At 34.6% G+C, this 21,957-nt stretch overlaps 2 protein-coding genes and 1 pseudogene across 2 annotated transcripts in view; 1 reads left to right on the forward strand and 2 right to left on the reverse strand.

The window, feature by feature from the left end:
- LOC133178069 (uncharacterized) overlaps positions 1–21,957 on the reverse strand; it is a 104,201-nt gene that overhangs the window by 10,667 nt on the left and 71,577 nt on the right. The window lies entirely within an intron of this gene.
- LOC133173723 (uncharacterized) overlaps positions 3,900–21,957 on the reverse strand; it is a 127,871-nt gene continuing 109,813 nt past the window's right edge. The window contains exons 4-15 of the mRNA XM_061308746.1: positions 9,498–9,575; positions 9,090–9,214; positions 8,626–8,712; positions 8,365–8,457; positions 6,850–6,963; positions 6,447–6,648; positions 5,972–6,127; positions 5,804–5,889; positions 5,515–5,585; positions 4,671–4,786; positions 4,091–4,412; positions 3,900–4,006 (exon numbers count right to left, since the gene is read on the reverse strand). Of these exons, the coding sequence (XP_061164730.1) occupies positions 3,919–4,006; positions 4,091–4,412; positions 4,671–4,786; positions 5,515–5,585; positions 5,804–5,889; positions 5,972–6,127; positions 6,447–6,648; positions 6,850–6,963; positions 8,365–8,457; positions 8,626–8,712; positions 9,090–9,214; positions 9,498–9,575 (1,538 nt within the window). The 3' untranslated portion in view covers positions 3,900–3,918. The remainder of the gene's footprint in view (positions 4,007–4,090; positions 4,413–4,670; positions 4,787–5,514; positions 5,586–5,803; positions 5,890–5,971; positions 6,128–6,446; positions 6,649–6,849; positions 6,964–8,364; positions 8,458–8,625; positions 8,713–9,089; positions 9,215–9,497; positions 9,576–21,957) is intronic.
- Positions 16,116–20,321, forward strand: LOC133203033 (uncharacterized; annotated as a pseudogene).

Here is a 21,957-nt window from a genome sequence, read left to right on the forward strand (position 1 = left end):
GTTTCAAAATTACATGGCAGCTTTCTTAAAACGGTATCAGACGGATGCTAGCGTACCTAGGACAAGTCTATGATAAAAGGCGGTAGAATACAGGCATTGGGCATTAATACCTAAATTGCATTTGTTAGTATTTGTTATATAGTACTTACTCTTTTGAGCCTCAATAACTGCTCGTTCCTGCCAGAGCTCCTGCGCTTTTTTGAATTCAAGGGCCATCTACATCGCCAATCTAGAAGTAGCTTTATTTTAACATGCCATAAGTTACCAGGGTATTTTGGAGTTAAGCTATTTGTAGAATATGATGTTGAGCATCTGACATTTTTTCTATTTGTTTGATAAAGACTTCCGTTTTTGAACAATGGATATGTAATATGGGGCATCATAAGTGCATAAACATGTATATTAAAACAATATTAGCACATGGATGTTTAATCTATGTACATCCAATTATGTGTCATTATGCAAAGTATGACAAACATTTTATATATTGACATATTCTATTTAAAAATAAATGATAGTTTTACGCCTCAAAATTATAATGACTCTGAATAATGCATGGCTGGACAATCTAGTAATCTTACCTTATAGGAATATACAGATCCAAACACTATTTGCGTGCACGATATGTCTCTTCCGGATTTTGTTTCCTGTTTCAGCAAATTTTGGTCGGAGTTTTAGGCGGAAATTCTAAAATCTAACAAAAAATATAATTCAAGAAGAGGCCAATGGGTCACAGTGCTCACCTGAGTCAATATTCTCTTCCTGACAAATGACTTTTCATATACTGATTAATAAAACACCTTGTCATGGTTATAAGTTAAAGTTTATGCTCTTAATATTGTGAATTAGCAGTAAATTGATGCTTAATTCCATCTTTCACTTTGCAAATCACGACCTTTGTGTTCTTTTGAATGTCCAACTATATTGCAACCAAACTGGTCTAAGTCCTCCCCCAGGTTTCACGATTAGAGCAAATATACATTTACATGATATAGGGATGCTTTACTATCTGAATTCATATGTTCTTTGGAAGAAACATTTGATACATTATTGACACTCCCTTATAAAACTTGAGTCCCATCTTGCTTATTCCACAACGACCATTACAACAAACTTAAATCCAATCTCCCTAAGGATGCTTGAATATCAATAAATTAATTATGGCTCATGTTCTTGATTTTTTTTATTTTAAAGATTTTCTTGCTATATATTCTTATGCCAAACATTAACCCACCTCTGATCAAACCTAGTCCCAGCGGTGATTATTTTATCAAATCTAAGTGTACACTATATATAACAAAGCATTCACATAAGTTTTGCTTTTTCTCGCACGGAAGTTCCTGAGAAGGCTTTTTATGACCCCACCTAAATTGCCTATTTTCTTATCCATCTCCCCGAAGGCTTACAATGTCCTGCTCTTAAATTATCACAATTCGCCTGCAAGAAGCTGATCACCTCTGGCGAGGAGGGATCACTGTCAAGAATGAAGCAATAATGAAAAGCATTATGTTTGTTATAGTACAGATAGGAGTTAAATGTTTGGAAATGCAATGTGTCTTTACTATTTAATGTCGACTATACTTGGGTAAGACCCAAGAAAAAAGCTAATCACATTTGAGTCAAGTTCAAGATCTGGGGGTTGGTGGGGTGGGTGGAAGTGGGACTAAGTGACCAAAGCTTGAGAAACTAATAATATTCATGTGACTGTCATGGCAAATTGGCCTCTTTATAAAGTCATAACAACAACTTTTTTATCTCGTTATTACAACTTTCATTTTTCTTATCTGACATTACAAGGGTTTAGTATTTTTGAACTCTCAGTGGCTTGTGAACTCGGCAGACGCGATCTTGTTCACCTTGAAACCACAGTAAATTTCTACCATACGCAGTGTTCGTTCATATTTTAATATTGTACGCCGAGACGGACGACAGAAAGTCATTTTTCCACAAAGAGAAAGACATGCAGGACGAAAAGGTTTGGGAGAATTTAATTTCTTTTCTTAAAGACAGAAAGGACAAAGAAGAGTCCGCTTCCAATATCAATTACTTTTATCCAAAATTCTGATATTCGGAAAGATGTATCCTCTTAGCTTCATCCAACCGATGGTGATTCATATATGAAGTAAATTTTAATAAATGAGAGTTTGAGTATTTCAAACTTAAAACGAATGGAAACACTTTTGTTACGATCTCCAGAAAGAACAGTTCATTTCATTTTGAATTTCAGAGCTCCCTGTCAGGAGAATGTTTTATTATCGTCTATTTCATTGGTTTAATTTAAAAAAAAATGTAAAAAAAAAAAAAGTCGGTTAAGTTTTCTTGACAAGCCTTTCACACATTTTTGGGGTAGAAAATCTTTCTACATACATAGGCAAGGTCATAACTACATGTACCTTGTTGGTCTCCTCGATGCTGAACAAGATCAAGACGTTATCCAAATCGTGGACTCGCACCAGTGTAACCAAATTAGACAGTCGAACACCCCTTGCTGTCTGTATTCGACACAAGAATGAGGAACGTCTTTCAAAACGGCAGAGGTAATTTTTTTAGTTTCAAGATCATGACTCTCATTTGTCGTCTTAACCTGAATAAGTCCCTATCTTCAGAGTCTAAATAAAGGAGAAATCTATTGAAACGTAATTTTGGAGGAAGTGCAAAGAAAGCAAAAGACCAGCATGTTATAAGTCCACCAAAAAGGTTTGACAAAAAGGCGAAATCTGTCAATGCTTAAATTCTGGATTGATCAGTGCATGGTCTTAGTTTCATCATGTAGAGAGGAAAGATGCGGTGTTCTGTTTTCATTATATAAATCGACAGATTTAACATTTCTGTATGTCACTCTCCAATGCATATACTGCTAACACATTAAATACACATTTATAAATAATTTAATTTTGGTTGAAACGCGTTATTTGATTGGTTCAAAAAATTAGAATAAATCGTATAACCTGGGTTGCCTACGTCACAATGACTTACGTCAGAAACATATCAATCCGCTTGACGTTACATTTAAAATACGTACAATTTGAAGGCATTTTCGAAGGAGAAACTGTCTTATTTTTTACATTTAATGATGGAAAATTAAATTAAAAGGAATGAATTTAAAAGCTACGCAAGTTATACTGGTATAACCTGGGTTGGAACAGTTTACGCTTTTTTATGAATCGTTTCGCGGTTTATAAAGCGTAAACTGCCCCAACCCAGGTTATACCAGTATAACTTGGGTAGCTATTAAATTCATTCCTTAAATACTTAACAATATCTGGATTTTTCTGATTTAAAACACCTTTCAGATATTCTTTTTTTAAAAAAAAACAGTTACCTATCAGACAAGAAAAAATATTTCAGCACAATGAATAGAATGGCGACATGTATTTTATATATTATAAAAGAAAAAAAAATGTTAAGAATATTTGCTTTCGATAATTGTGGAAATAATAAATCAGCGAATAACACATTTTTTAGTTTAAATCGCTCTCAACAGAAAATGCCCTGTTTTCTTCTGGAAATGGCATCAAGTATGAGTACTCAACTATATGATGAAGCCGGATTGGTCAAAAGTATCAAACTCTACACCAAGATAGACAAAAACATCCATTAACGACCAGCTAGACGCTTTATAAAAATTTTTTTTCACACAAGCGTTTTACGACATTTTCAGTTGACAGCTGGTTGATTACGAATCAACATTTTCCTCGATTATGGTAACTTAAAATAAGAGACAAAATGTCATATAATTCATTAGAGCTGTATTTTAACATTTCTTTGTACAATTTTGTTAATCGTGAAAATATTTTTTTGAAATAACTTTTGTCACTTTAAGTAACAATTCACTTTCCCTTTAGATACCATATAAATGATTGCCTTGTAGTATAGTCAATGACCTACAGTATAATAAACCAAATCAGTAATTTTATTTTATAAATCACTTTTTACAAATTTAACTTTAGACTCCCCTCTTGTTGTCAAATTTATATGCACGTGTTTTGCCATTACTACCCTGTATCTGAAATAAAACAAATATTACAATATAGTTATTTTTACATTCGATATATACATATATTTCAAAGTCGAGAATAAGTTCACTTACGTGTGATCCTTTATTGTCACAATGACAGTGGAACTGGGATTTCGTTTGTAACATCTGTTGATTTTATCGTTCATTTTCCTTGGATATGGAATCCATTTACCATCATCATCTTTCCAAAACCACTGATCAACTGTATTACTTGTCAAAGAGTTTAATGTGCCGTCCACCTCTATGTCAGAAAGTTCATCATTCATTCGATCGTTCTTAAAATATTTTCCCTTGGGAATTTTCAAGATAGGAGGACTATCCACAGGATTTTCGCATGTCTTCTCAGATTTCAAATTATGGTCATGAGCAGATGAGCAGGAACCAGTGGTTAGTGCTTTGAAGAGGAAATAATGTCTGTGTGAATTTTACTGTTCCACAGTCACAACAATGTAATTTCGATATATTTTCTTACTTTTTTAAAATTATTAGACATCAGATTATGAATTTTCAATTCACAATGTGTTGGCATATCAAAATTTGTAATTAGAATTTACAAGGTTGTATTTAAACATCTATTTAAATTTTTAATGATAGAAGACGCCAATAATTAAAAAAAATGAAATGAACATATCATTTCAATATGACGAAGTACCTGTTGAAAAAGCATTTTCATTAACGTCTATGAATGATTCATTCACAGGGCAAATAGTTGCAGCTTTTCTCTTTTGATCTTGAAGATACCTGGTAGCCTCCGGTGAGAACGGATCGCTGTTGTTGATAGGGAGATTCGATATAATTTAATTAATATAGAGTGAACACATAATTGGGGTTTCCTGAACAACCACAGAACATTGTATCAGTGATGAAGTGCAAAAAGCCATATGCATAAAAACAACAAAAACAAACAAAATAAATCTAAAAAACGCAGACCTGTAAATAAAGACTTTAAGAAATAAAATGATAATTACATGTGTATTTCAGTTCAAAAGACATTATCAGAATTTGCCAGTCGTCTATGAACCATATTTCACACATAACTTCAGTCGTTAGTGATTAGTGGTGAGAGCTTTCGCTCTAGAGTCGCGGAGAAGGGAGTTGATTCTTACGCCGCGGGTTCGAATCCCACTGTGGGACGTGGAGACCGGTCCTTCTGATGAGACCATATAAACCGAGGTCCCGTGTCGTAGCAGGAAAAAGATCCCTCACTGCTCAATGGCCCTAAGTGCCGAGTATAAGTCAAAATTTGCAGTTCTCCACCAGCAAGTGGTGGCATCTCCATACGAGTGAAAAATTCTGGAGAGGGGCGTTAAACAATAAACAAGCAAACATACATAACTTCTGTCTTAAAATTTAGGGATGGGGAATGAAGAAAATTTAATTTTATTAGTACTGTCTTTCAATTCTGTAATGTAAATCAGTCGTGGGTCTCAGTCTTTATACGTATACAAGGATTTCTTTAGGAATATTAATAAAACACCACTGTCAATGATGCTAACCATATCTGTAGATCAAATTTTCCTCGAAAACCAAACCTGTAATCACTCATCTGACCATTCTCCCAACGCACCTGGTTTAAGAACAAAGAAATGAGAAGTTATTTTTAAAAATATTTTGTTCTTTGCTAAATGAAACGGATCGAACAGCAGGCATGAATGCTTATAATCGCTCTTTCCTTATTAAAATGAGAAGTTAATAAACAGAAAATCAAATTAAAATAAAGTGAAGTTTATATTCCAACAGGTAAACAAAATTCAAATATATCAAAGTATAGCTTAATTAACGCACGTGAGCAACGCCATTGCCTTTAACTCTGTAAACTGTTCCAATACTTCCATCTCCGCCATCTTGGTCTCCCCGTTCCCAATCGGGACCTAGATATATATAGATCATCAATTTATTAAACTTTGCAAGATGTCACAGCCTTTTCAATTTTATTTTCTTTATTACAAGTACCTCTTGTGACTAAGCAACCTGTCGCAATCATTTCGTTTTCCAAAATTCTAGGCTCCTCACAAATAGTGACGTCATATTTATCTATTTCAGTACTATTAGTACCGTATCTGTAGCCATATTTGAAACCTGTGTCCCATTCTACGTTTAACCATCCAGCTATTGAATACAAGTTTGAAAACAAAAACTTTAAATCAAGTCATCAAGTTATTTTCAGTATATTTTCAAAGAAATACAAAGTCAGAAAAAATCTATACAGTCTAATATAAGTAATTTATATCTTTTATGTATATACAAGTGATGGATGTGAGAATGTAACGGAAAATAAAATGAAACTTCTTTACATCCCCTATAACTGGGCTTATAAGAGCATGCATCTTTAGTTTGCTAGTATTGTTTTATGTTTCTTCAACGGTAGAGGTTTTACAATACTTTAAAACTGTATCCGGTTTAAAACAAATATTTTAGGTTCTTTTACCGTCTTTTTGATGCCCTGTAACTGTTCCGGGACCAAAACTATCCTGATTATTCCACTTCCAGTCCCTACCACGCTTGACTCTGGATCCTAAAGGAGGCATTCGTCGGTCTCTTTCCTCAAACGCTTCATCGGAAATCTCTGTTCTGATATCCTCCCATGAACTGTACAGGGACTTTTTCGAACATATTTCAAATATATCATCCTGAATAAATGTAAATAAAATATGCTTAAGTTAAGAAATACATTTATACTAAAAATGTACCTTGACAAAAAAAAATTATGAAAAATGATTATTTATGAAAAATAAAGCCAAAAAATTAAACATAAAAAAATTCGTCTACAATAAGGAGAGAACTTCTGTTTCTCTTCACTTTGATCGTTACAGGTCTTTGAAGTATTCTACCTGGTCCATTTCTGTGAACTCTTTCCAAGGCAATTCGCAAGCCAGCAATGTTAGAACCATTTCGCGGTCAGAACCATCATTCTTCATCGTGAACGGCAACAGAGCAGCACTTGTCTAGAAGATTTGAAATGTGTAAAGATTTTCAAAAATAATTCATGTATGAGTGATTTAGAAATATGTTAATTTTACAACACCAAATTTAAAATGTAAAAAATACACTGCAAGGAAAAAAAAAACGCAGGGTGACACAATATTAATGCGAAAAGTTTTTGACTGCATGACCGAAAAATTTTGAAAACTGGTCAAAGGGGTATCTTGGTAACTGTACACTCAGATCGATGTTCAGAAATACTCATTTGTGAAGTGTATGACTTCACTTAAGGAAAATGATAAAAAGCCAAACACACGTACATATTGATGATGACAGGTTTGTAAGCACATCTTGTAATACCACTTGATGATTGAAGATATACACATCGTTTTTATTTAAAGACAATTTGAATTTTTTGTAATCATGGTATTGCTGACGGAAGGTCCATGGTGTCTGGCTTTTGCAATGCCAAAGTAAAGAAAAGGCAAAAACAGATTGCTTTGCGTTTGTTGTGAATTTTTAAACCATAGAACGTCTAATCTGTCATCAAAGAGGGACTAGAAATGTTCACAATCAACCCTGACGATGATGTTGGTGAGTAACAAGGCCACATCAAGATTGGGCTATTCATCCTGTCATCTGTGTAATCGCCACTTACGACCACTGAAACCTCTTTCAATACAGTAGGCAATCATAATCGTTACATTCACTTAAAAACTGAAGAAACCCATTACGCGATTTGGTTTGTGAGCTCGTCAAGTTTACGTCAATGTTCCTCTCAGTCGCGCTCGTGTGCGTATTATGCGTAATTATTCAGCATGTTTAGCCCTGGCCCAGAGTAGCCAGAGTTTGTCAAGACTTTCTCGCAAATATTCATATTAACCCACTCGACTGGTGTCCGTACAATCCATCTTTTTTCTCCAGTCGAACATCTGTGGGACTAACTGAACGGTAGAGGGTTTAAAGGCGTCGGAATGTCCAAGTTACTCTCGACCAGCTAAGAGCTGCCTTGTCGAAAGGGTTGAATAATAACCCTATGAGGAAGATATATGCACTAATGAAGTTCATGCAGAGGGGAATTAAGGCTGTGACAGATTTGCGAGTGAGGCATAGGAGATAATGAGATTTTTCTATTTTCACTTTTGGCGGTACCGGCATTTGAGTTTAAATAATTCATGAATTATCGGTCAAAATCAAATGAGAATTTAGTTATTTGTTGCTGAAAGATGAATTAAAATTTTAAATAACAATACTGGAACATACGTTCGAAAATATAACATTAAATCACTTCAAAAGTTTAACTTGCGTTTCTTTTTTTCAGGTTTAACGTACACAGGAACGGTAGAAAAAATATTGTTTCTATTAAAGTATACTTTCTGAAAAAAAAATCTCTTCAGTAAACAGAAAATTCTTCAGCTTGGTACCAAGTTTTCAGTGTACTTTGCAAACTGTCTTATTTCCCGAGGGTGAACGATCTTTCCTCCTCTTGATTGAGCACTAAGGTATTCTAAAAACGTCTGTGAAGAAGAGAAAAAGACATTTATTCAATTCAATTTTCCCCCCAATTTTTTTTTTTTTTTGTGTAATGGTGAGAAAATGCTTTAATACTTGAAATATCATGGTAATGTAACGAGAGAGAGAGAGAGAGAGAGAGAGAGAGAGAGAGAGAGAGAGAGAGAGAGTACCAAATCAGGATTATTTCCGATGGGAATACAAAAAATCGGGTGACGCTCTCCAATCCCTCTCGTTAATTGTATCAAATGGTCTTTATCCTGAAACATATTACAAAGTAGAAAACAACTACACAAGAGGTATATTTCCTGCTCAGTGCAATGCCAGCCATTTTGCAAATTTCAACTTTGGTATTGAGTGGAAAGTAAGAAAAGACATTTTTGGCGTCACAGTTTCACTTGACCCTCTATCTAATTGGTGGATATTTTAACCATGAGGACGCTTAATCACCTTGATTTAACCAATCGGTAAAACGATAAATATATTAACTAGTAATAAGAACATGATTGCGTTTAATTTTTAAGAAATTTAAAGAGAATGATAGTGATAATAAAAAAGCCTTAAATAGATTGTTCTTCTAAACACAGGAGTAGAACAATAAGTAATAGAATTTACTACTCGTAATCTGTTTGAATACCATTTCAGTTGCATATGGAAGAACATCATCAGCATCACTGACAACAGTGAAGTCCGTGGGTTTCCCGTCAGAAATAAGAATTATTCTTGGATGAACGCGAAAATCACCAATCCTCCTCGTATGTGCTATTAAATGTATACAACAGATACAGAAGTGTTTCGTCGGATTATTTTAAAAGTGTACTAAAAATAAGCGTTAGACAAGGTACTGACTATTTGAATAAACAAAAATTAATCAAAAATAATTATATAACATGAATACAAGGTATATTGTTTTCACTTTTAAAGTCCTTATATATAACCCTTTACCTTTATATAATTATTCTTTTAAATATCATAGTGCATGGAAATATAAACAGTATGCAATGTAGTTCTCTCTCGCACTTAACTAAGGTGTGGAAAACCTTACCGGCACCATTTTGTAAACACCCTGTAGCTAAGAAGAATGCCGCTGTAAGAGGAGATGACCCTCCAAAATCAATGTCATCTGAATGGATAAAATATTAAATAGAAAATGTTTTTATAATGTTCTCTGAGCAAACAGAAACAACATTATTCATGAACTGAAAATTATTTATTTGAAAATTAATTGTTGGATATGTTGAGGAACAAACTGTTATGAATTACCCAGACAATGCCTTAGATCCGTGTATTGGTTTGAATAATAATGCTGAATTTTAGTTCTTCTTCCACATATTACTACAGCTACATTTTCGTCGTTGTGTGGATAATTAGCATACTCTAAAAAGTAAACATTGCAATAACTCTGAATAACGAGAGTGCCATGGGCCACACACTCACCAGTTTTTTTTTTTTTTTTTTTTTTTTTTTTTTTTTTTTTAAATCCTTTTCATAGTTTTATTAATATTTGTTATTGCATGATTAATGTACGTTTTACACCAAAATCTAGACGTAAAGGAGTAAAGATTTATTCACAATTTAATCAACGCAACATTAAGATGCTTCATTATCAGTGTGATCAACATGGTCCAGTTGTTTTTGAGATGTTTTCTACGAATGCCGGAAAGGCTCATTTTTGACAAGACAAAAAAAAAAAAAATTAACTCGTTATAACGAGATAATTATCTCGTAATAACGAGTTAGTATCTTGTTATGACGAGTTAGTTATCTCGTTATAACGAGTTAGTAATCTCGTTAAAACGAGATAATTATCTCGTTATAACGATTAAGTTATCTCGTTATAACGAGTTTACTTAGTTATCTCGTTATAACGAGTTAGTTATCTCGTTACAACGAGTTAGTATCTCGTTATAATGAGTTAGTTATCTCGTTATAACGAGTTAGTTTTCTAGTTATAACGAGTTAGTTATCTCCTTATAACGAGATAATTATCTCGTTATAACGAGATAATTATCTCGTTATAACGAGATAACTAATTTGTTATAACGAGATAAAAATTGATCTAAAGAGTTGATATATCTAAGTAAAGAATAGACCATTATTTATAGGAAATATACAGAAGCGAAATTTGTTCAAATTTGAAATCAAATTTGTTTGAAGTGTGCGTGATAAAGATTTTATGGAACAACAGCATACTAGTTTTTTTGAGTTATGCCTTTGATTAGTATTGTTTATTGGAAAGACCGAAGACAAATATACGGAAACTTATGACCACCTCATGTTGTTGTGTTATACCTTTAAATTGCAGAATAGAATTAGTGTCATCTTCAAGTGGAATGTATATAACGTCAAAATTTTGTAAACTTGTACAAGGAGATCAGAAAAAATGATATACTCTGGCTGATTTAATTGCCCTGTTCAAGCTTTCTTGACTTTGTTAAAATTATGATAATTTTTGCGTAATATTTGTCGCAATAAAAAATGCATAGAAATAATCCCATTATATTATACATGTGGATATGAAACCATTTGTTGGGCTTTAACGTTCATATTTTGATAATTCCTTGCCTGTTTACAAGGAATACCAGTTCAATTTTATCGTCTTAAAGGTGCAAGATCAAAATTCAATGTCTGACAAAAAACTAAATTCACGTTGTTTTTATCATCAATCCCTCCTTCCCCTCAATAATAAATATGATGAATATCAAGAACTAATACTGTACTTATCACTTAATAATTTATATATTTCTTTTGTTTATTAAAAAAAAAGAAACATTTTAATTTACCAATTTGGCATGAAATTTCATGTACAATATGTATTTTTTGCGTTATTATCAATGTGGTAGAATAAAAAAAAAAACTTTTGGAGCTCTTTATTCTACGGAAGCCACAATAAAAGGTGAAGGTCAGCATTAGTAAAAACAGTTGACATGTGATCCTTTTTGGGTATAGAATGAAAGTTTAATATCTAAAGTTTGCAATATGATAAGCATTAATTAAGGTGTATTTCAAGCGTAAATTATGCCTAGAAATGTGTATTGTATCATGAGACAGGATTTTTGATATTTTCACTCGTGCTTCGCACTCACGAAAATATAAAAAAAAATCCTGTCCCACTCGTGAAATAAATTCCATATCAACTATAAAACATTGAATATCCTCTATTTATTACCACCCCCACCCCCACCCCACCCTCCGAAAAAAAAATCTCTTTTTCAAATAAAAATTGTATGCTTGCAAAGTATACATAATAAATATTGTGGTGAGGAAAATAATTACGACATTGCTTCAATGTTGTATTAATAATATACACGTACATATGTAGTATAAGGCCTATTCGTTGATCAATCCTAAGTAAAAAGATTATAAAAGTGAACTGGCTTTGTAAACTATGTAACCTTTTTGTTTTGTTTTGTAAACTCTGTTTTGATGTTTTGTCACTATGTGGTAAACATAGGATCCGCCAAATAGACGTGAATCTCAAATAGGTCTCCGTGAATCTCCACAGCTTGGCCCCCCTCCCCCCGCAAAAAATATAAACAGTGAATCATGACAGAATATTAGATGTAATATCATTTTTGCTTCATCATTCCTCACCATCGTGGACAATCTGCATAAGGTTAGTCACAAAGTTCAAGGGGGGGGGGGTTAAACCAAGTAAAATATTTGACAAGCAAAAAGAAAAAAAAGAGATTTGATATTCCAACTACGAGTTTTCGCCATTATTTTCGGGAGATATTTACTCAGGTAAAAAAATATGGAGGAAGGGCCACAAAGATACTCTTCACCGCCCCCTTTTCAAAAGTGGTGGTGGGGACATTAGCCCCCCTATTACTACGCCTATGATCTAGCTGCTGATGTCTCACCATCCCCCTTCTTCAAAACATTTCTGAATCTCAAAAGTAACATATGTATCACACTGCAATCGTATATATTATATGTTGCATAAACGATATGTTGCACTTATATTGTCTCTGGTATTTAATTTTAGCGGCATAGAAATTGATATATGGAAGTGTAGAAGTCGTCCAAAACATGTCGAAATAGTGTCATTCATCAGAAATAATCGTCATAAATAAATTGCCAAAGTTTGAAGCAAGTATGTTTGGCAATATTATTTTAAGATAAATATCGCGTCCTAATGCAACAATTTGAGAAGGCGTCCACGAATTAATGGGTAAATGTGTTCGCCTTAGAGTTGCTATACTTATCAAAACATGATTATTGACAGCGAGATAGTTTAAGATTTAATCATAAGTAAACCTCAGAGCAAATTAAATTTTCAACCATTTATCAATTGTTCAAATTAAATTTTTGTTAGTATCTCGTTATAACGAGTTAGTTATCTCGTTATAACGAGAGACTAACTCGTTATAACGAGATAACTAACTCGTTATAACGAGTTAGTTATCTCGTTATAACGAGAGACTAACTCGTTATTACGAGATAACTAACTCGTTATAACGAGATAATTAACTCGTTATAACGAGAGACTAACTCGTTATAACGAGATAACTAACTCGTTATAACGAGATAATTATCTCCTTATAACGAGATACTAACTCGTTATAACGAGATAACTAAATCGTTATAACGAGATACTAACTCGTTATAACGAGATAACTATCTCTTATAAAGAGTTAATTATTTTTTATCTTATCAAAAATGAGCCTATCCGGCTTTCGCAGTTTTCTTATATATATTCATTTTGTAAAATTTGGATCTCTAATTTCGGATCAACCTTAACCCCAGGGCTTATAATTAAAAAAGAAATCTACTCAACACATCATAGTTATGCTTTGCTTATAAAAAAAAGATTAAGCGTTCTTGCAACTCTTTTTTAAAGAGTTCGTCCTACGCTTACTCCCTTGTAAAACTTTGATCCCCTATTTTAATCTCAGTCTATTCTCGCGAATCCTGATCTGATTAAACTTAAATCGAAAGTACTTGAGAATGCTTGGTTATTAAATGCCTTTCATGTGGCCATGCTGTTCGTAAGAGATTTTTAAAAAAAAGATTTTCTCACTATATTCCTACGTGTATGTAAAACTCCAATTGCAGCCCGACCCTTTCCCTGGGGGTAATGATTAGAACAAACTTTACATTAAACTCTACATTAAATAAGGACACTTCCACATTAATATGACTGAAATGGCTTTGCTAGCTTTTCTCCAGAAGGTTTTTGAAGATCTTTAAAAATAGATTCCTTTGTAAAACTTTGACTGCCTACTGTATCCCGTCCAAGCCCATGAGTCATGATTTGAACAAACATGAATCCTCACTACCTGAGGATTCTTTCATATAATTAAGACTAATCATAACTTTGTTGTTCTTCAGAGCAGATTTTAAAGTTTTTTTTATATGTAGTCTTGTGTAAAACATTGATCGCCCATAGTGACCCCATCATACCCCGGGGTCTTAATTTGAACAACCTTGAATCCACACTTCCTAGCAATGCTTTACTATAAATATGACTAATTATGGCTTTTCTGTTCTTAAGAAGAAGATTTTTAAGGATCTTTTTCTATATGTATTCCAATGTAAAATTTCGTTCATACACGTGGGCCCTATCCTACCTCCGGGTCATATTTGAAAAAATTTGGATGTACAGTAGTAAAAGAAGCTTTAACATGTTTTTTGGCACAGTGGTTCTTGAGAAGAAGATTTTTTTTAAGGATGTAACTAAATTTTCCTGAATTCTTTATTATCTCTCCTTTGAAGAGAGCTAGTGTAGCCCTTCGTTTAAACAAATTTGAATCCCCTATATCTGCGGATGCTCTGTGGCAAGTTTGGTTGAAATTGGCCCAGTAGTTCCTGAGAAGAAGCTGAAAATGTGAAACGTTTAGAGACGGGCGGTCAGACGGCCGACCGATAAAAAGTGATAAGAAAAGCTCACTTGACCTTTCAGCTCAGATGAACTAAAATTGTCGACCCCAATCCCTATTATATCGGTGCATTTACAAGAATAACGCCAAAATATTTTCAAGATAATCATTACTACTTAACAAAAAGAAATTAACATTCATTCTCCAAGTAATTTTAAACAAGAAAAAAGACTAGGCTTATTTGTCAGATATATGAAGAATTACTGCATCTTGGCATATCATAGTGGTGTACACCAGTCCTAGACATGATTTTCTGACCAAAACCCTTTCTCCCTACAGTACTACAAATGCTACATAGATAAATACAACTTTTGTTTACTTATTTATCTATCATACACATTGTCTATCCGTGTCTGTCTGTCTGTCTTTCTCTCTGTTGGTCTGTCTGATTTTCTGTCTGTCTGTCTAGTTGCTAGCTCTCTCTTTCTCTCTCTCCGTATGGGGTGTGTGTAAATCTTTCTCTCTCTTTCTCTTTTCACGACCTTCGAAAATATATTTCAAAGCAAATGTTCACAATACATATTCTTGCCAACGATAATATGTGCCAATGCATGACTGTACCTTTTGTCGTCCATTATAAAGGAGGGTAAAAGGCTGGCGCTGGCAACAACATGGACGTTAATATGTGCAGTACGGGTAGGTACATATTGTCGCCGACGACAATATTTACAGAACGACAATATCGTCACAATGAGGCTCAATGTCTTGAATTATTTTAGTTTCAACTGCTCTTTAATTGGCTGACCAAAGATAATCTGCACTCGGTCACAAAAGGGGGAAAGAATTTCTGGTTAGGGATATGCTGAAACGAGATATTGGTTATTCTTTCCTTGTCCTCAACATGTAGTACCACAAGATTTGGCGAGGCCAAATTGTTTGGAGGTCATACCCATAGCTTGATATAGCAATGATATATGATATTAATCATTGATAGTTGTTAGATCACAAGCATTGATTGACTGAGATACTGTTTGAATACGTTTTATTTCCATTAGTGAACTCTTCAAAATTAGAGGCGCGTTTGGTCGTCTGATAGGGACAGCATGGCGTTGCGGATAATACAAAACATGCCAATCTCAATCCAATTTTTAATGTTAAATGTATTTGTCATTCCAATTAAAGAATAGAAGAACTAAAAGACATATGTAAGAGAGCGAGAACCCTAAATTTATCATCCATTAATAAAAAATACGACATTTCCGAGGCATGTGTATTGTATTTAGATGTACCATACGATAAATAGATATATACGATCAACAATAGATATAAATTGATATCGTTGTCATTCCTACTCTTGATGTATATAAAGTCCACAACAATAAAATATTTCATTTGCATTTTCTTAGGATTTGTTCATCGACATTCAACATATTGTTTACATGTTTACGTTACGTTTGTCCCTGAAATCCCGCGAGATTTGTACATTTTCCGACTTTTTCACAAAAGAGCGCACTAAGAAGTATAACTCTTCCATAGTGGAAATATAACGTATTTAATAACATTTATTAATTTTTATTTGGTTTTGAATGAATTAAACATCGCTAAAAATTGTTGCATAATCATTATTTATTCCTTAGTTAAATGAATTTTTACGAATTTTAATGATAAGACTGTTGCATGTAGAATTTAAGTGGTTTTTATTGTGATAAAATAAATTTTGACATGGTCCCTGTATGCACAGGTTTGCGGGAGTTATCGTCCCTTTGCGATGTCATGCGTAGTACAAATAAGTATTGGCGCCATTATTGCTAGATGTTCAGCGAGCAGCTCTTTTTTCTTCCATGCAAGAGGGTCACTCATACGATCTTCGTCCAAGAGATCAGACAGTGCTTGAACTTATAAGATCGTGCGACGACTCGTCTGATGAAATGAGTGACAACGCAGAATTAGTGGCCTCAGGCGGCTCGGCCACAACGGCAATTCTAACAACAAGACCGCAATCTATCCCTAGTGAAATAATCGTTTTAGAGAAGGAGCTCCAGACGTTAAAACTACACAAACGAAAGATGCAACTTCTTCAGAATATCGATGCTTGCAAACAAACTATAGTGGCCATGCAAGGGAAAGACAGCCCTGGCCCGAGTACAATTCGCGCACCTGCGACTGCTACTGGAGTTGAGACTGCACCAAATGTACACCCCCTGCAAGGTCCAGTTGACCTCAGTAATCTCTTAACTTGTTCCCTTCTCATATTTATACTGCTATTACACCAAGCACATCCAGTAATAAGGGGAAAGTAAGACTTGTTCATAACTACGTTTGGCTTGACCCCAATATGCAACAAGAGAAGGATGATCTTCTTACACTTACCAATACTGGAGTGAAGATCAACAAAAAGCTTGATCGTGACTATTTTAAACTGTCCATTGAACATTGGGGCTATGGTAGCGCTGTCATTATGCAGGAAATGATCATTAATCAGGAATTGGATGACCAGGGAGTGCGCGACTACCTTGAATACACCAAATACATAAATCGCTTATTCAGCAAGTACGTCAAAGGCAGTGTCCTTCTATTTGACTGTGAATATAGGGAACTGCAGTTTAAGGAAAAATTTCGATGGGGTTTATCTCGTCCTCACCTTCAGGATTTTCAACTGATTTCTAAACCGAACAGCCTCACTATGCAGACCCTACAAGGATCATTGGGAACACATGCTAAGAAGGAAGGTACCTCCAAGCAGAAAGGAAGTCGACGTGGCCCATTCACACCTGAAGGCAAGGAGATATGCAGGAAATTCAATATGGAAACGTGTGACTTTACTAACTGTAAATTGCAGCATTGTTGTTTTGTTTGCTATTCACAAACTCATAATGCTCTGTCTCACCCAAAAAACTAGGGAACGGGACGGGTCGCTGCTCTGACTCTTCTTCAGGGTCAAAGTACTCGGTTTGGGAATTTTATTTACAAGATGATTTTGATCGCAACTTCTTATGCAAGGGGATAAAAGAGGGCTTTAGAATTATTGATGATGGAGGTATTATCAAATGGAAACTATGTGGATACTTGTGTCAAACCTACTATTGTTAGTGCTTTAGGAGCTATCCCTAAATCAAATTCTAAGTTAGGTTTATCCATGATGCTAGTCGTCCATTGCATATGTCTATAAATGATCATGTACAGTCTGATACTTCATGTTCATACATGGATTTACGTGTTGTTAGCAAGCTTATTAGTGAAGGTTGTTACCTTGCAAAGATAGATCTACAGTCTGCATATAGATCAGTCCCCATTCACCCTTCTAACTATCAGACTACTGGGTTAAAATGCAGTTTGTAAATGCTTTGTCACCAACATATTTGTATGACACTAAACTTCCCTTTGGCGCTGCTAAGAGCCCCCAAATTTTTCAGCGGCTTAGTAGTGCAGTCTGTAGAATTCTAAAGAAAGTGTATGATAATACTGTCATTGTTTATCTTGATGATTTTTTGACTTTTGGAAAAACATTTCATGAATGTTCAAAAGCATTGTATACACTTATTTACCTACTTAGACAGCTAAGTTTCGCTATTAACTGGTCAAAGGTTGAAGGTCCCTCCCAGCAGCTGGTATTCCTGGGGGTGGTAGTAGATTCAGTGACTATGACTTTAGTCTTGCCAACATCAAAGCTGCAAGACTTTAACAACTTACTGGGAACATTTTCTCAGAAAAAGCGTGCTAGTGTTAAAAAGTTAGAAACACTAATTGGAAAGCTCAATTGGGCTTCTCAAGTGATATGTCTTGGCCGTACACTTTTTCGTACAGTGTTGGACTTGAAGAATGCAGTGTCTGAGAGACATCATAAAGTGTTGCTCATAGATGATTTCCTTCCGGACCTCCAGAGGTGTATATCATTCATGTGAATATTCAATGGCACGTCTCGTATACAGGATCCACGGCCCATCACCTCACTCCAGACGGATGCTTCTTCAGAGGGAGGTGGAAGATACTACAATGGAGACAACTTCTACATCAATTGACCATTAGACCTACCAGCTTGTGCCATGGCCCATATTAATGTTAAAGAGTTTATCTCTATATTTCTGTCTGTGTTTAGTTGGAGTAAATACTTTGTAAATCGTAAAGTGATCATATATAGTGATAACTCTTCTGCCGTTTCTTGGATTAACAAAGGAACTTCCAGGAATCCCCTTGTACAGTTCATGTGCCGCATTCTATTCTGGATATCTGCCTTGTATAATTATGCTATCAGTGCTAAATACTTACCAGGCAAACAAAACAATGTCGGGGATGTTTGTTCCCGTCTTCATGAGCCAGGACAACTTACAAAACTGTATTCGTTAGTGTCTTCCCTACAACATGATAATTTTTCTATTGTGACAATGTTGTCTCATATGTCATTACCATTTATCTTTGCTAGATGGATTCACTGTACAGTCCCTACAAGACCAGGCATCCGCTTTGGAAAGAAAGGCATGGGCTAACTCGACGGGTTCCACCTATCGCACTCACAAGAAGACTTACCTGGAATTTTGTGACCAGATCAGCGTGCCCCCACTACCAGCGACTTCTAAAACTTTACAGTTATATGCGACTTACTTAGCAAAAGTGAAATGTTTCAAATTTTGTTCAATTCAGCAATACTTGAATATTATATCACACATGCACAAACTTTGTGATATACCAGACCATATTCCAGAGGATTACCAGTTTAAATATTTGCTCATGGGTATTAAGCGAGAATTGGGTACAACCCAATTTCCTGTTGATTCGATAACACCATCTCATCTTCTCAGGATGCGATCTTTCCTGGACTTTTCATCAGTTGAAGACTTGGTCTTTTGGTGTGCTTGTCTAATAGCCTTTTATGGTCTACTTCGCCCAGGTAACATTGCAATTAAAGGACCTTTTGAGACATAGAAACATGTCAGAAGGGTGGATTTGATGCTTTGTTCATGGGGTTACATACTTTGCTTACGATATACAAAGACAATTCATTTCCGAGAACGGGAGCTTAATGTTATCCTTCCTCAGGTTAATGGGGAATTATGCCCAGCATCAGCCTTGCAGGCTTACCTTCATCTTACAAGAGGAGCGGATCTTTCTGGGCCCCTGCTTTTCACAGGAATTGGTTCAGTTTTTACCTGCAGCATTTTCCACCAAAAGCTACATTAAATTCTTGTACAAGCAGGAGTAGATGACAGTAACATTAAGGTCATTCTTTTCGACGGGTTGGAGCCATCTGGTTAAGTCGTATCGGTGTGCCAGTGGATCAGATCAAAGCGATTGGGTACTGGTCGAGTGATACGGTGCTAAGATACATTGACCCTCACTTTTCAAAAATACTAGATACCATGGTACACTTTGGTAGATCACTTCCATGTGCTCAATATACTATAATGATTGTTATTATTAACCTTCCAATTCAAGATATGTTACAAATCAGTTTCCTATTATCCCCAACAAAACTTGGGATGAGGGTTTTTGTTACTATTATTTTTCTCATATTCTTTAAATATATTTTGTGTGTATATGTTTGTATGAAGTACTTCTCTTGTCAATAAAATTTACGCCACTTTGATTTCTTGTTCGATTGGTAATAGGACTTGAGACAAAGTGGTTTTTATTATGATAAAATAAATTTTGACATGGTCCCCTTATGCACAGGTTTGCGGGAGTTATCGTCCCTTGTGCGATGTCATGCGTAGTACAAATAAGTCTTGGCGCCATTATTGCTAGCTGTTCAGCGAGCAGCTCTTTTTTCCTCCCACCCACCCAACCCTTTTTTTTGCTTCCATTGCAAGTAGAATTACTTTGTGGCTGCACTGCCTTTTGTATGTTTAGTGTAAGTTTTGTATGTTGTGTGTATGGGGTTTTTGTTAGTATTATTTTTCTCATATTCTTTAAATTTTGTGACTGGAAGAGAAAAGCAATACTACCTGAGGATACTTCCACAATAGGGTATCAAAGTTTTACATACATTCCTATAAAAAAACTTTGTTCGCCTAATATTGTAGCTTCAGAGGTCACGATTTGAACAAATTTGAATCTACACAATGTAATGAAGATCTCACACAAGTTTCATCTTTTTTGGCACAGTGGTTTTTGAAAGGAGGATTTTTAAAGATGTCATTGAATTTTCACTCATTTTGTATTATCTCCCCTTGAAAGATGGCGTGGCCTTTTTCATTTAAAAACTTGAATTCCATTCATCCAAGGATGCTTTTTGGCAAATATGGCTGAAATTGGCCAAGTGGTTTATGAGTAGAAGTTGAATATGTGAAAAGTTTATAAACAACACAAGACAGACGACACAGGACGCCAGACACCCTTAGACCAGAAAAGCTTACATGAGACTCAGGTAAGCTAAAATGTAAAATAGACAATCATATATAACTACAGTTGAGGTAGGATTAGCATAGAAATAAGAATTAAGGAAACCAGCTATCTACTCTTCTAGGAATCAACACAATCCAGCCAGTTGAAAATATCGAAATCTGTATTGAGTGTAATTGTACAATTCTTAACTGAGAAATCTTCATATCCTTAAATTTTTAATCGATATTCAGACTTTTTACTCTATCAAATTTCAGTTTTGCCATTTTTACTTTAAGACAAATCATATCTTACGGAATATACAATTTGTAAAATAATTTTTTTTTTCTGGCTGAACTACATTGTAATTCAAATATCATCATATCATAATGTCATGAATATGTTCTGGAATTCTAGGCCTTAAATTTGTTTCCTTTTTAGCAGGATATTTCGAGCAGGAGCTCCTTGATTTCAAACTGCATGTATATCCCCTTCACTTTAATAGTTGGTTTGCACATTATCGGCTATTTTGACGTCACTGCTACACTATTGTGTATACAAATTGGTAATTAAATTTCGAACTTTGCACATGATATCATGTTGTGAGTATATATAAATTTCACAAATATGACAGCATACATGATAAGAAATATGTGCATTCCAGTTTTTAACAAGGCTGACTAAAACGACTTAGTATAAATGAAATAAACATTACCATTAATAATAGTACAAAACAAATCTTTCATTTGTATGAATCCTTCCACTCCTATACTTGATGATGTATCCAATATAAAAACATTGCATGGTCCTTTTCCATGTTGATAACGCAGGTCACGATCTTGAATGAAGTGAAAAAAAACATCATGACAAATTTCTTCAGAAAGGGTAAGACAAAAAGCTAAGAATCTTAGGATAGATTTGTGAAAAACAGACAGACGTTTCACAATTGGGATATTATCCAAATTTTGATTTTATTTATTTCATTAAAATTATTTATATATACATCGAACTTCCATTTGTATATATATGACTAAATAAATACTCACTATTTTGAGCCTCAATACGTGCTTGTTCCTGCCAGAGTTCCTGCACTCTTCTAAATTCAAGAGCCATCTACATCGCAGATCTAGAAAAACGCTCTGAATTTAATCATTATTATTATCATAAGTAATTTTGGAAAACATGGACTTGTATGTATGTGCGATGCAAAGTATCTAATATTTGTGCATATACATGCCACAAACTATGCCACAAACTATTCTATCTATTTTTGAATAATGAAAACGGAGCTTCTGAATTTTGTACATCCAATGTGGTATAGCCAATGTCGCATTTGAAACTTTTTTGTTTGTTACTGAATGCAATCAA

This window comes from Saccostrea echinata, unplaced genomic scaffold (genome assembly GCF_033153115.1).
Source record: "Saccostrea echinata isolate AGI-Se365-2 ecotype Australia unplaced genomic scaffold, CSIRO_AGI_Sech_v1 ptg000002l, whole genome shotgun sequence".
In the NCBI taxonomy this organism is placed as follows: Eukaryota; Metazoa; Mollusca; class Bivalvia; order Ostreida; family Ostreidae; genus Saccostrea; species Saccostrea echinata.